Source organism: Channa argus, chromosome 13 (assembly GCF_033026475.1).
Source record: "Channa argus isolate prfri chromosome 13, Channa argus male v1.0, whole genome shotgun sequence".
Lineage (NCBI taxonomy): Eukaryota > Metazoa > Chordata > Actinopteri > Anabantiformes > Channidae > Channa > Channa argus.
Window position 1 is genome coordinate 27,146,944 of NC_090209.1, and position 15,317 is coordinate 27,162,260.

General features: G+C 41.1%; 1 protein-coding gene across 5 annotated transcripts in view; it reads right to left on the reverse strand.

The window, feature by feature from the left end:
- The window catches only part of magixa (MAGI family member, X-linked a), a 42,277-nt gene that overhangs the window by 22,712 nt on the left and 4,248 nt on the right, over positions 1 to 15,317 (reverse strand). For 3 of the 5 annotated variants that reach the window (XM_067526761.1, XM_067526765.1, XM_067526764.1), the window contains exons 2-8: positions 10,700 to 10,751; positions 10,346 to 10,583; positions 9,906 to 10,022; positions 8,040 to 8,159; positions 1,047 to 1,220; positions 652 to 853; positions 390 to 460 (exon numbers count right to left, since the gene is read on the reverse strand). In XM_067526761.1, coding sequence (XP_067382862.1) covers positions 390 to 460; positions 652 to 853; positions 1,047 to 1,220; positions 8,040 to 8,159; positions 9,906 to 10,022; positions 10,346 to 10,583; positions 10,700 to 10,741 — 964 coding nt within the window. In that variant the 5' untranslated portion in view covers positions 10,742 to 10,751. Of the gene's footprint in view, positions 1 to 389; positions 461 to 651; positions 854 to 1,046; positions 1,221 to 8,039; positions 8,160 to 9,905; positions 10,023 to 10,345; positions 10,584 to 10,699; positions 10,752 to 13,081; positions 13,111 to 15,317 lie in introns of those variants that run through there. The other 2 variants (XM_067526763.1, XM_067526762.1) reach the window with 2 other exon arrangements.

Here is a 15,317-nt window from a genome sequence, read left to right on the forward strand (position 1 = left end):
AGAGACCACTTCACTCGGCAGGAAGTCACAGTGTCTCAGTCTGTGCTGCCCCCTACTGACTGTCAAAATTAAAGAGCTGTACATTTCAGGAGCAAACTGCAGCACAGACTGAAACAGAGTCGTAATGACAAATTACTCTACGTCATAATTATAACAAGGCAACACTCACAACCTCTATGGTTTTTGCATTACACAAATTAAAGTTGTAAGGTATCGAAACGCTGTTAAAATAGTTACTTAACTTTGATTTTAACAGCAACAAATACATTATATTGTGTCAGAAGTTGTGATTTAGGTCAAACATCTTACATCATTACGTCTTAATAAACTTTGACAATAGTCTTGAGACAATCCAGCAACCAACCAACTAACAACTCAGTCAGACTTACGTTCTGTACAGGAAGTCGTCTCTTTGTTCTGTGTTCGAGGATCCAGCCAGCTGGTCGTCTTTGAGTTATGACTAACAGAAAGACACTTCATCATAATCATCATCATCATCCTGGGTAATGTAGTACGACTGGAACTGCTCTCAATGTGACTGTATGCTAAACCAAGTGCGTTTTCTCTACCTGGTTTGTGAAACAACTCTGCTTCTGTAAAAACAGATACTGCTGATGTCTGAACAGTCATGACAGTGGTACTTTTACTCACTCGATGTAGTACGGCTCTCCTGAATCACTAAACGCCAGTTCCCAGTTTTCAGGCAGTGCACCACCTCCTCCACCTGCTCCTACTTTTCCTCTCCCTACTCCTCTTCCTACCCCTCCGTTCTCCATTCCCACCCGTGTCCCAACCGCCGACTCCCACGACTGGCTGAGAGGCAGGGTGGTGGGCGGATGTCTGGCTGAACCTGCTGATAGAGAGACAGAGAAAAGAGTCCAGAAAATAGAAACCGCAAGAAATCTTCAGTTCTGATACAGAGATGCATCTGCAAAGTAAACAAAGCTGAAGATACATGAAGTAAAAAGAACATAAAATCCCAGTACGTGTGAGTAAATGTTAGTTAGTTGCTTGGTGTATGTTTGTCCTGCACATTGTCCACATACCAGACAGCCCACTGTCCTCCTCACTGTTGTCTCCCTCCTCCACAGCTTTCTCCAGGTTACTCAGAGATTTGCTTCTTGTCCTGAAGTTTCTCAGCAGGTTCCGATGCTCCTGGTATGTGATCGGTGGACTCTCTGGACCAATGTGAACGGGGCGCGGTGTCCCATAGTAGTTCCCTGTGGACAGACAAGGAAACAGAGAAACACCAGTTAAATTAGATAAAAGATTAAGATTTTAAGATTTGTTATGAGCAAGCCAAAGGAACGGCAAACATAATTTAATGCGTGCAGTTTGGTAACGATAGAAAAAGACAAAATATAGTATGAGAAGAGAAAAACTATATGTAAATACAAAAAAAATATGTATATTGGTATAGGCATTTATACTAATAGAAACTATAAAGCAGTGTTGACTGAAGTTAATAGAAACATAATTTAAATGCCCTAAATATAATTTTTCAATATTGTTTACATATTATTTATGTATTTTGTGTGCTTTATTTAATTGTTTGATGCTAGGTCGGAACTATTGGTCCCTTTATGTTGCACATGGACACTTTTTAGTGCTTGTTAAGAAGACATGTGGAACTATAACTTCAAGTTTAAAGTTAACGTGTTTTATGTGGTGTTTCAAGTTTCTTAAGTTTTGTTTTTGATATATTTAATTAGAATCTATTCCCTCTTAGATGTGCGGTTCGCATCCTGCTTTGTATTTTATTTACGTATTGATGTTTATTTGATCTACTTTGTGATAAAGTCTGTACTCACATGTGATGTGTTATATGTTTCAATAGATCAATGGTGGATATAAATAAGAGCAAGAGCAACAAGTGCTAATTAAGAAGGAATAAATACATCAGTAACAAAGAACTTCGGTGTTGTGTATTTGCTGGAGGAATTGACACATAAAGACGTTTGTTTATTATTTGGACTAATTTTAATCAGTCTGCCCCAAAAGGAGGAAATTCTTTTAGCCAAACTAATCAGAAAATAAGGAAATTAAAGCCACAAATTTTTTTAATTAATACTAAATCAATTTATCTTTCTTATAAATAACAATAATTTGATATTAAGTGATTGATCAAAAACACAATTTTCTATAGGAAAAAGGTGAAAACTCAAATGAAAGTGGTGAATATTAAACACTTTAGTGGATTCAGTGTGAACACACATATTTATGTGTGAATTCAGTTTCTATTTTAGTCCTAATAATCCCATCAAATTAATACTGGGGGGGTGAGGCGGTTAAAGAGAGGGATGGCGGACAGAGTCAGGTTTAAAGGATTACAGACAGAAAATCCTCTTTTCATCCTAAACACTATTAAAACAGTCAAGCTCGGTCCCGTTTAGTGTGTAACACTGTAAAAAAGCACCGTACCTGGATTTAATCATCATCATCAGGAAACAACTAAAACTGAAGGTTCAGTCCTGATTAATCAAAATCTCATTGATTTCACAGTGTTTCCTGTGGGTGCAGAGCTTCATCTCACTACAGGTAAATTAATAAGCATATGTCGCAATACTACTGAGTACAAATACTGAACTGTTTACTTCTAAAATGAGTTGCTGGACAGTAAAATCCTGATCAATCCATCGCAGTTAAACAAATCCAGGGAGAACAGAAACTCTCACACGCCTTTCTGCCAAAACAAACATGTCGGCAACCGGTGTTTAATAAATGTTTGCACAAAAAGAAAAAGAGAAAAGAGGAACAAAGCACAGATTTAGGGTGAGATCCTGGATGGAGAAGCGTGGACTACATGAACTGTAGAATCTACACAGAAATAGGAAGGTAAAATAACTTTGGAAAACAAAAATAACATTTCAATTTAATTTTACTATTTATATAGCGCCTATTTACAACAAAGTCATCTCAAGACACTTTACACAATAGTCCAGACTACACAAGTATGTAGAGGCAACGCAACAAATCCCCCTTGAGCAAGCACTAGGCAACAGTGGAGAGGAAAAACTCCCTTTAACGGAAGAAACCTCCAGTAGAACCAGGCTCAGGGTGGGCGGCCATCTGACTTGACCGGCTGGGGTGAGGGGAAAAGAGGGAAAACAAAAGAAAAGGGCAACAACAAAACATTATACAGGTTGGTAGGATGAGTAGCTGCAGACTGGAAACAAACAGCTCCAAAGCCAAGGACACCTGCAGGAAGGGACAGAGAGAGGGGGAAAGAGGGGGAAAAGCACAACTACGAGAGAGAGAAGACACAAAATTAATAGCATACAGTGGTGACAAATAAATGTATAGAGAGAGAGGAGAGGAGCTCATTACACTTGCAGGAGTCCCCCAACACTCTAAACCTATAGCATCTTAAGTAGGAGCTAGTTCAGGTTGACTGAGCAGTTTTAACTATGAGCTTCATCAAAAAGGAAGGTTTTCAGCCTAGTCTTAAAAATAGATAGGTTGTCTGCCCCCCGAATCAGGTTTGGATTCCAAAGCTTGATAGCTAAAGACTCTGCGTCCCATTCCACCTTTGCAAACTCTGGGAACCACAAGTAGGCCTGTATTCTGCAATGGAAATGGTCTAATCGGGTGATACAGAACTATGAGATATTTTAAATATGATGGAGCTTGACCATTAAGAGCTTTGTATGTAAGGAGGAGGGTTTTGAATTCTATTCTAGATTTTATGGGAAGCCAATGGAGAGAAGCTAGTGAAGGTGAAATATGACCTCTCTTCCCTAATCCAGTCAGCACTCTTGCTGCAGCATTTTGGATTAACTGAAGGCTTTTTAGTGAGATATTAGGACACCCCAAAAGTAGGGAATTACAGTAGTCCAACCTAGAAGTTAAAAATGCATGGACTAGTTTTTCGGCATCACTTTGAGACAGGATGCTTCAAATTTTAGCAATGTCCCATAGGTGGAAGAAGGCTGTTCTAGAGATTTGTCTTATATGTGAGGTAAAGGACAAATCCTGGTCAAAAATAACTCCAAGGTTCCTCACTGCAGCACTGCAGGCCAAAGTTATACCATCTAAAGTAACTGTTTTGTTAGACAGCATATTTCTCATCTTTTTAGGTCCAAAGAGAATGATTTCAGTTTTGTCTGGATTTAGTAGTAGGAAATTGTAGGACATCCAGGCCTTTATGTCTTTTAGGCATGCAAGTTGGACTAATTGGTTAGTATCTTCTGGTTTCACAGATAGATAGAGCTGGGTATCATCTGCATAGCAGTGGAAGTTTATGGAAGGTGACATATACACATTGAAAAGTATTGTTCCTAACACAGAGCCCTGTGGAACTCCATAACTAACTTTTGTCCAGAAAGAAAATTCATCATTAACATGAACAAGTTGGAATCTGTCTGACAGATAAGATTTAAACCAATGCAGTGTGGTTCCTTTAATCCCAAATTCATGTTCCGGTCTTTGAAATAAAATGTTGTGGTCAATGGTGTCAAATGCAGCACTAAGGTCTAGGACGAGTATGGACACAATTGGTGGTACAGGTGGTCACAAAATTGTTTCGCAACTACTTCTTCAAGGATTTTAGAAATAAAGGGGAGATTTGATATTGGTCTATAGTTGGCTAAATCACCTGGACCAAGACAAGGTTTTTTAGGTAGCGGTTTGATTACAGCAACTTTATAGGCCTTTGGTACATAGCCAGTTTCTAAAGATAGGTTGATCAAATCTAATATAAACTTGTCAATTAAAGGTACAACATCTTTGAGCAATTTGGTTCTGACAGGGTCTAAAAGACATGTTGTTAGTTTTGAGGAAGCATTAGTTGAAGTTAGCTCTGTAAGATCTATTGGTAAAAAGCAGTCAAAGAAGGATTGGGGCCTTATTTAGGATTCTGGAGCTGTTGTACATGAAGATCCATTTGTTATTTGTGAATTGTACCATGGAGGTCGGCTCCTCTGATTCACTGCCTTCTTTTTCAGAAGGGCAACTGTATCTAGTATCATACATAGTGAGGCTGCAGAATCGTCAAGTAGATAATCAAGTTGTACAGGAGTACGATGGCTACTCACTATAGTATTGACACATGGTGGTGAAAAAGATAAAGAAATTATTTCTTTAAATTTGTACAAAACATTTTCAGATAAGCATTTGCTGTAGTGGAATTTTTTACTAACTGCTGTACAGTCTTTTATTGTAAATTCAAATTTTATTAGAAAATGGTCAGACAGAAGTGAATTATGAGGAAATACTATTAAATTATCAGTTTCAATGCCATATGTAAGGACAAGGTCTAGACTGCATGTGTTCAGTTCTATGTTACGTGACAATAAATATTGTCAAAAGGTTTTTTTAAATTGTACTGAATTCATTTGATTTGAAAGTCAGGTATTGATTACATGCAGACGTTGATACAACTGCTAGGCTACTTAAATATATATCACATTAAATAGTTAAGACATTATGATCTTCCGGACCTTTGCTTCAAGAAATTTTCTCTAACTGGACCTCTTTAAATTTTACTTGGATACCCCTGGTCTAGAGCGTGACTAAAACAGTGAGTGGGTTTATTTACATCTTGGGAAAAAACAATTGAATTTAATAATGAATTAAACACAATGCTGAGGCAGTTACTTTCAGCATCTACATGAATGTTAAAGTCACCCACTATAATGACTTTAAGAGAGAGATCTGATATTTATTAGTTTTGGGTTTTGGTTCAGTATGAGCAGTAGTCTTAACTTGTATTAGGTTTTTTGTTTAAAAAGTTTAGGTGGTCGTGGAACAGACATAGTCTCTATAGGGCAAAGAGCAGTGTGGTTAAGATCATAACATTCATTAAAATAGTAAAATTCCCTGGGTGAAAAGTTAGAATCCATAAGAGATGAATTTTGTCTGTTGGTAACATCAGGACAACGTTCTCAGTCAACATTCGTGATCTCAGAAATTTCGGGTGCAGTCCATCTTGTTTGAAGTACTGAGGACGATCCCAGAAAAGATTGAAATTGTCTACGTAAAAGAGTCCGTGTGCGGAGACTTGTGGTTGAAGCCATGTGTGGAGGCTGAGGAGAGCCAGCCAACACTGCAACCCAGCGTGGGAATTGGGCCGGAAATGACTTACCGTCTGTCGTGAAACTCTTCAGTGAGTTGAAAAGTGATATGAAGTCACGTTTCAGCAACTCAGACTGTTGGCGTTTGGTCATTTGCGCTGCAGTGGAGCAGCAGAGTGCTGTGCCAAGGAGCAGCATGTGGATTCCTCTGTGGAGGCATGGTGTTGGTGGCATGTCTGGTCTGGCAAAGCCCCGGCACCATGCCCCGACCACGCTGCCCGCAGGAGGTGGAGCGGCCACCATCTGGTATCTCACGGGGCAGGCAGTCGCAGGGAACCGGCGCCGGGGAAGTCGGCCTTTCCAGCTCCTCAAGAACAGTGAACCGGTTATCCACCTGGACTGGGGAAGGTGGTCCAATGGACTGGCTGACCAGATGAGCTGCAGCAGGTGTCGTCCGATGTGTCCTTTTAGCCGGGATCCAGGCCTCTTGTGTCAGCGGCAAGGAGCAGGCTCTTGTCGGGACAGGCCATTGGTCGTCCGACAGGGCCAGAGGACCATGGGTTGGCACAGTGTTTCCAGCGGAAGCCACAGAGCCAGACCATGGCAGCATGACATCGGGGTTCTGGGTCACTGAACAAACAGCCGGGAGGATAGAGACTGTTTGTTCCATGTAGCTCGAGGTATTAAGAGCTTCGAGGTGCTTCGCCTTTGTGGTGGCAACGTTGGAAAACCCCAAGATAAGTAAATTTTTTTTGCTTAGTTCATTTTCCAAAAGTTTGATGGTCTGTTGCAACTGTGTAAAAACGTGTACACAGTTTGCACAGACCGCCATTTGGAAACTACGGAAGTGAAGTTGTAGTTACTGTTTATAACCCTTGTTGTTGAGGTCAGCCACAAATATTAAATGTTCTTAAAATAATCTTGAGAAACATTAATACGATTGTTACATCGCAAGACTTTAGCACAGCAGAGTTTGTATTCATCTTTATTTTTTGCCAATTATCTTCAAACAGGTTTAAACTTTCCACCTACCCTAACTTTCCCATCTACCAGCAGAGGTTATTTGGTGCAGTATCATGTGAAGAAGTCTTACGAATACAAGTGCACAAAGGCAGGATTAGGCCAGACGCCTGCTGCCATTAGCACATCCCTAAATACATTCCACTAATTTGTCTCATTTGATAATGTGAAATTATTTTTCATGAGCTTTTTAATGAAAACTAGTTCAGTTCTAAAGGAACCTTGTCACCACACAGATGCTAAAACCAGCACTGAATCTCCTCTGATCATGTTTAATGTTTGTAAGTCTAACCTGGAACTTGTTGTTGTCCAAAAACTGTTAAAAACACATGAGACACCAGTCCACTGGGGGACATGTTTTCTAAGACACTTAGACATATTTAAGGTGACATATTTTTGATAAATGCATGAAGCTCTGGATCTCTAGCAGGAAATGTGCAGGCGACTCTTTCTTACTTCACACTGATGAACAAAGTGTGATGAGTTGGGAAATTTGTGTTTGCATGTGTTTTGTGAGCGTTTAAGATTTGAGCATGGGAGCTGTGCTTCTCCTCTAAAAACAGATAAATCAAGGGTCACACACAGTCATCGTTAACATGAAACCAGTCTGTGGGTTCTTTCTGTGTGTTTCTGGATAAAAGCCTGAAATAGAGAAGTTAACAAAGGTTCAACTGATTTTAAGGTTTTATTCGACCATCAGTATTTTTGAACCTTTTTATGTGTCGTAAAAAAGTATTTACAGCCTGGTTGAGTTTCTTTTTCAGCTTCAATAGAAGAGGGAAGTCACTGAATCTGACAGACTGGACGATTAGTGGGGGGAACGGTGATGTCATGTGACTGTGATTTGTGCTGATTTTGTTTGAGGGAAATTTAACCAAATGTCGGATGAGCTGGATGTGTACTTTTAGCCCTGTGTATATAATTTTGAACCTGTGTTGAAATCAGAAAACTCCTTTCCTTTCAGTCACAGTGAGTTCTCCTGTTGCTGTGTGTGTGTGTTTTCGGTACCTTTGAACTTGCCACTTTCCAGCAGAGCTCCAGACTCCTCCAGAGAGAAAAACTCCTCGATGGACACAAAGTTGTAGTCCACACCTGAGATCTCCCCATCGCGGGGCGGCCTGGTAGTACCTGCAGGAAGCACGCCGTGATGTCATCACATTAGGGACAGAGCTTAACATTTTTACTGTTACTCATGATGTAAACAATCTCCTCCCATTAACATACATCGGGGGTTCAGAATATTAGGAATACTTCTCTTACTTCTACTTCTCTCTGTTGGAAATGAGCGGCTAATAAAATGCTGAGTCAGTCATGGTTTAGACGAGCACATGTTAACAGCTGTTGTAGACAATAAAAAGCATTAACATGACATCTGTTGTGGAACAGAGGACGTCAGTAGGACTAAAGAGATGAATATGGCAGATGGAGGGAGAATCCTTGTTTGTGGTGATAAATAATCAGTAGATAGTTTAATGTTTCTTCTCCTCAGCTCAGGCTCAGAATAGTGTCACTGAAGTTTTATTAAAAACTGCTGAAAAATACACAGGGAGCAACTGTGGCGCAGGAAGGTAGAGTGGTTGTCCACCATTTTGCAGTTGTTTGTTGGATCCCCAGCTTCTCTGGTCACATGTTAAAGTGTCTTTGAGCAAGACACTGAACCCCAACTTAGTTGCTCCTGGTGAGTGTTTGCCAGCTGCATGGCAGCTCCCCCATTGGAGTGTGTGACCGTGGGTGTGAATGGGTGAATAAGAAGCAGTGTAAAGCACTTTGAGTGCCAATACGTAGAAAAGTGCTATATAAGTGCAGAGCATTTAACATTTACTGCAAACACTGAGCATGTTTACATGTACTAAAGAAAGCAGGAGCCCATCACCATGGTAAATGATGCGGCACGCTAACGTGCTCTGCACAGGTAAGTTCAGAGGATCAGATCCACAGCTGACCTATCATATCGCTAGTCCATCAAAAGTTATCATCATCATGTGAGAAATGATAAAGAGAAACAGATCAGGTTTTAAAAAACTGAAGGTGAGTTTCACAAAAAGATTTAAATAAATAAATAAATAAAACACTGACGAATAATAATTTAATTCCCCACAGAACTGGACTGTATCACACGTGATATAATAACTGGTCCCTCGAGCTGAAACATTTGTGACTTTTAAAAAATTTGTGCATCACATACAAAATGTTCATTATCAGACAAGAAAAAAAAAATCAGAAGAAGCCGGTGCTAATTTCCACACTCGTTTAACAGTTTCATATGTTTTTCCACAATGTTTTATTCTGCTTCAGCCGTGTGATCACATGGTTTACTGTCACCAGCAGGACATGACTTTCTGCTCCTGCTTTAACCAAAAGTCCAAGTACACATCTACGTTTAATACTTCAATCATGGTTCTGCTCTAATTAACAACATGAATGCACTTACAGCCTGACACCAAAATCCAGCCTTCACTAAGTCTCACTGTCTCTGTGATACAGATCACAGGTTTCTCAGATTCATATGAACTTGGTCTCAGACACTCCAGCACTGTCTCAGTGTACAGTCTCATAAACATGGCAGCTACCATCTGTAATCATTAACATGCTGACAAGCTCAAGTTGACCTTCAGGTGTGACATCACTCTGGTTAATCATCGATCAAATTTCACTTTCACAACCAGGTGCACCAGCACAGTCCTCAGTCTCCAACAGGATTTTTGATTTAAATTCTTTGGTCTTTGGTCATTTGGCTGATCCCCTCACCTTCAACGGGGCTGTACTGGGGACTAAATTACTGTATGCTAAAGTGAAAAGTAAACAACAATAAAAATATAAATAAAAACAATACAAAAATAAATGTGTGTGTGTGTGCATCCAGGTATGTCTTACAGGGGACAGCGCGCAGGTACAGGTTCTCTCTGATGAGCTGCTGCAGCTGACTGTCCATGGAGCCTGGAGTGAAACACTTACTGAGGTACAACCTGAGGTCCTTACAGAGGGAAGACCCTGAGGGACAGACAGGGACAGTCATTCAGGGGTACACAGTAACTGAGTACATTTTCTGCACTACTATACTAAAGTACGTACTGACCTACGTGAGCTTGAGAAAAGAGCAGCAAAGCTTGTTACATAAAATGTTAACGTACAAAACCTTCAGGTTAAGAAATTCAATTCCTCATTAACTAACTTTATTACCTCATTAGGACACTTCCTTACATCATCACTATCTTCCTGGATTACTCCTTTACCTGCCCATTACCTGACTAGAACACTTGATTGATGTCCACTATAACCAAGACACTCTTACAAATCAAAACATGTCCACTTGCCTGGTGAAACAGTCTTGATTCTGATTGGATGAGGACAGGAGTTGAGGACTCCTCTGACATCACCGAGAGTCATCCCTAACACCGGTGTCCCCCCGATCTCTAAGATGATGTCACCCACTGTGGCCGCACCTCCAGGGGCTGCAGTGACAAACGGGAACTCGCCATAGTCAGCTCCGCCCCCGATGGCCAGCCCCAGCTCACCTGAGCCCCCGCCCAGCGGGACAAAGCTTTCCTGCACCTAAAGATATGACAAGGCAAAGCGATGCAGTAACAGAAGTTTAGTTTTTTCTGACGCAGAAAGTAAATTTAATGTCAGGTACATATCGACAGGTAGATGGGTAATCCTGCTGTTACCTTGGAGCGCCAGTGCAGCTTCTTCACCGTTGCTTTAGACATGGCGGCCGAGCTGCAGAAAACAAAAACTGAAAGTTAGCAAGTGTTGCTATGGTTCTGCATATTGGTCTGTTCATAGCGTCATGATGGAGGAAGATGCAGCCAAATTGAAGTCAAACAAAAGAAACAAGTCTAACAAATAAAAGTCAAACTAATGAAAACTGAATGTTACACAATCTGAAAATGAAAAACTATTCTGATCTCAGTTCCCAGACAGTCAGCTGGATCATGTCAATCTCAGTGTGTCATGTGGAAAACAATTCTGTTCAGCAGTACTCACATACATTTGGGCCATTTTCATTTGTATTATTTGAAATATTTTGTTCAAAATATGTTCATTCAATAATATAATATATTCATTCAAAAATATTAGGAAAGTCTGATTATTATTATTATTACAAACATGTGTAGATGGTTTGGTGTGTGTTGTTTCTGGTGAACAGTGAACTAAGTCACCACGAATCATAGTCACATCATTTGGGAGAATGTTTCCTCTAATACCCCCTTTTGCCCCCTTTTGACCTTCTTACATCATCAGGAGGAGGCTTCTTTCGCACCTCCCTTTCTTCCTCTGAAGCTTCAGATTTTGTGATAAAAATCAGATATAGTTTTAGTTGCTGCTCGACGACATTGTTTGTTTTTTCAATGGCTCCCACCTTCACATATGCTCATCCATATTTAATGTACCCCGTCTAGCAGCCTGTGTGTGTCGTGAGTGTATAACCCCCCCCTTTAGCTCTGATTGTGTATAAAATAGTGTATTTGTGTGTCTGGTGTGTGGCACCCTGCCGTGTGAAGCCATCTGCTGTTTTCTGAGACCAAAGCTGAGTCGATGGGCTGACGGAGGAACGCATCCCAAATGCTCACACAACAGGAAATGCTTTACAGTTGCTAGGAGACAAATTAAAACCCCAGGCAGAGTAAAAACTGTTTCTGAAACCACGATTTACAGCATTTACAGGGTCCACAGTTTGGTTAGGAAGCTTCTAGATTGCACAATACACTACACTAGGTAATAAAGTAGTGAGGTGATGCTTCCAGGTTACACAGAGAAGAGATACAGAGCTTTCTAGTGAGGATGCAAGGAGATAAAGATGCCCACGAAGAAAGAAAGAAGCAGGAAAAAAGTTTCTTCTCACACCAAACCAACATCAAGGAATCAGAGGCAACAAAACCAACTACCCATGTAGGCTTTGTCTTGGCCAATAAATGACACTTGCCACAGAGACAACAGCTGACGAGCATGTATTGCCACACGTTCTGCAGGTGTGAATGAGGAAGTGGAAGACCTGGATTCACATCTATACACAAGCAGCGTGCAGAGGTGCTTTTTTCCTCTTCTTTTCAGCTTATCCCATATATTCAGGGTCACCACAGCGGATCATTTGCATTTACATTTACATTTAGTCATTTAGCAGATGCTTTTATCCAAAGCGACTTGCAATTGAGGTACAAGGCAGCAAGAATCTAAGTCAAGGAGAAAACAAATGGAGGTCCGCATGTTGATATGGCAGTTTTTACACTAGATGCACTTCCTGACACATCCCTCCCCAATTGGGAGGGAAGGGATGCTTGGGACCTGCACTGCGCAGCTGGGGATGGGAATGGGCTGTTGGGCGTTCAGCATCTTGCCCAGGGACACTTCCGGTGGATCAATGTCAATACAACATTTGGGAGAAAAGCTGTTGATAGAGGTCCAACTAGTGTGGACAGCGCTGGAAACAACTTAACATCTGGGGCATCTGAGCTGGTGTTTCACAGCCCTTAAGAGTACAAAGAGATTAAGAGTCATCCAGGATTAGTTATCCGAAGATTGAATCATGTCAACTGGACTTCTTTCTTCTTGGTTAGAAACGTTTAGCTACTTCTTCAAGCAGTAATAGTCTGAATGATACATTACAAAGTGTGTTATTTACATATTACACAACTTCCCAACTTTGTAGAACCACAGGAAACACGTAAAAATGTGGTGACATCGCTTTTTAAAGACACTTAGATGTTTTATGGGGTGAGGAGTAAAGAGGCAAAAATATAAAAAAGATAAGAAGGTTCCTAGTTAGAAAATATGGAGGTACATGGATACGTGTGTGTGTTTATCCTTGGGCTGAGTGCTGGATGTGACAGCGGGCGTTCAACACGTGTTGCTATTAACACATCATTAACACTTGCTCGTTCGCCCTCTCTCTGTCACTTTCTGTCTCCTCATTCAGTTTCTTCATTCGTATGTCAAAATAAAAGCTTTTTATAACTTCCATTTGTTGGGTAAATTACTCTGGCAGAGTGTGTGTGTGTGTGTGTGTGTGTGTGTGTGTGTGTGTGTGTGTGTGTGTGTGTGTGTCGTACCTCCTCAGATGAAGGCTCTCGGCTGTGTTCACACTGGTTTCTCTCCCTCTCTCCCACCCTTGGCCTCCCTCCCTCCCCCCTCTCTCTGATAAGGCCGGTCAGAGTACACTGTGTGTTTAGGGAGTGCACTGTTTACAGCAATGTGTGTGTTTCTACAGAAACTGTAGCAAACTAAATATGGAATGAGAGTGTTGTAGTGAAACTCCAGCGCACTGTTCAGGTCGACCAAGGAAACGATAAATAAAAAATAAACACACTTAGAGCTTAGTCACTTCCTAAAACCCCACTGATGCCACTAGATGATGCCTCCAACTGACAAGGGATCTCCCAATACTACTTTTTTGCCAAGTACTTACATTGGAGTACTTGCTGTAGCAATAGGAGTACTAAACTGCCGCGCTTCTAGTATGACAGGCTACACATAAAAAAAAAAAACAGGACCAGAAAAACTCAGATGATGTTTTACTGGGTCACAGACTGATTTAGTCCACAGTTACTGACAGTTACTGACACCACTGAGGCCTGTGTCTATGCTGACAGAGACACAGAAAAAGTTTATTTCTTTAAAATATTCTAAAAGCACTGTTGTTCCCAAAGACAAGAGAAAGCATTAAGCATTAAGTGTCTGCTCTGTGTGTGTGGCGGGGGGGCAAAGAGATTAGTGGTAAATTAACTAATTTAAACATAATGTGGTGTAATGTGAGCCATGATGTTTATGGTCCTCTGAGACTCTTCTTCTCAGTAGGTCAGATGGGGGTCACATCCGCTGAAGCTTCACCGTGGCCTCGTTCTCTTTGTTTTGCTGTGTGTAACCTATTTTTCATCCCATGTGTGGTCGGCTGGATACTGACGTTTTAGCCAGCAGATCTTGATGCGCACACACATTAAGGCAGAGCATGTTTCATCCTGATTCAGCTGCAAACAACAGAAACCACTCACACTGCACACATGACCAAATAATCTATGTCTGTACAGACCTGCTCCCAGATCTGCTGTCCTGGCCTCATATCAGAGCAGGTTTTTCTCAGGTTTATTCAGTGTAAACAAAACCCACTGAACCATTCACCTTTAAATTCGCAGTGGAGTAATCCACTGAAATGGGGCCACTGATAACAAGATGTCAGTTTGTAACAGAGAGTCACTGTGAGCATCATCGTACGTCAACCTAATTAACATGATCAGCAGCAGAAATTGTTCGCTACTATCATGACAATAACATTCACAAAGAAATGTGTCACTTTACATGAGTGGAGCTCAGAGTGAAACAGGATCCAGCTTCTTCTAACTTAGGTTTACCTGTTGTAATGTTTCATTTATTTGTTAACTTTTGACCTCAATCTTTTCAGCTTTTGCAGATAATATACCTACATTGTTTAATTCTCACAGAAAATGAAAAGGCAGTGAAATCACTGTCAGAAGAAGCAGTGAAGATAATGACCGGGGGATTTCTTACAGCGCCCTGTCTCCTTGTGTCACGATCAGACGATCAGGCGGTGTCTCTTCAGACACACCATTCCAAAGCACACACCGATTTGTATGATCTCCTGGGAGTTGTAGTCTTTAACATCAAAGATCTTCTACTGTGAGTGAACAGTCACGCTGCTTCAATGTGCTGCTGCGTTTCTGACTCTGGTTTTCACCTTGTCAGCATTAATTTGCTACATCCAACCTGCAGGTCGGAGGTCAGAGATCACTGCACCCTGACAGGGGAACACCTAATATTCCTGAAGGTCTGCAGCCACCATGGTGATGACGATGATGATGGAGGAAGAGGATGAGGAAGGCCAGCGCAGGGTTATTGTTGTTCCTGTGTGGTAACACTGAGCGTGTCTGACAGCAGCTGTCAGACTGAATCTGCAGACACACAGAGCGAACAGTCTCTAATGATGTCACTGCATGATGTCATTGGCAGCTGACTATCACCATAGAGACAGAGGAAGCCAGAGGCATTTCTCTGTGAGAAGAAAGGCAGTTTCAGCTTGAGTCCACACTCTCCAGCACGGGAAGATTATTTAGTCCTGAACCAGCAGCAGTTCATCACTGATGATATTAATCACTATCACAATGTGAGTTCATGAGGCCACTGGACCAGAACCTGGATGATGTCAGACCACCACAAAGAGACAAAGACACAAAGTAAAGACACCTTGCTCTTCCTGGTCACTCTATTTCCTCTCTGCTTCTGTTTGACGGTCAAAAAAACTAACAGAGCTAAGTTAGAGGGTTTGCTTTTTTT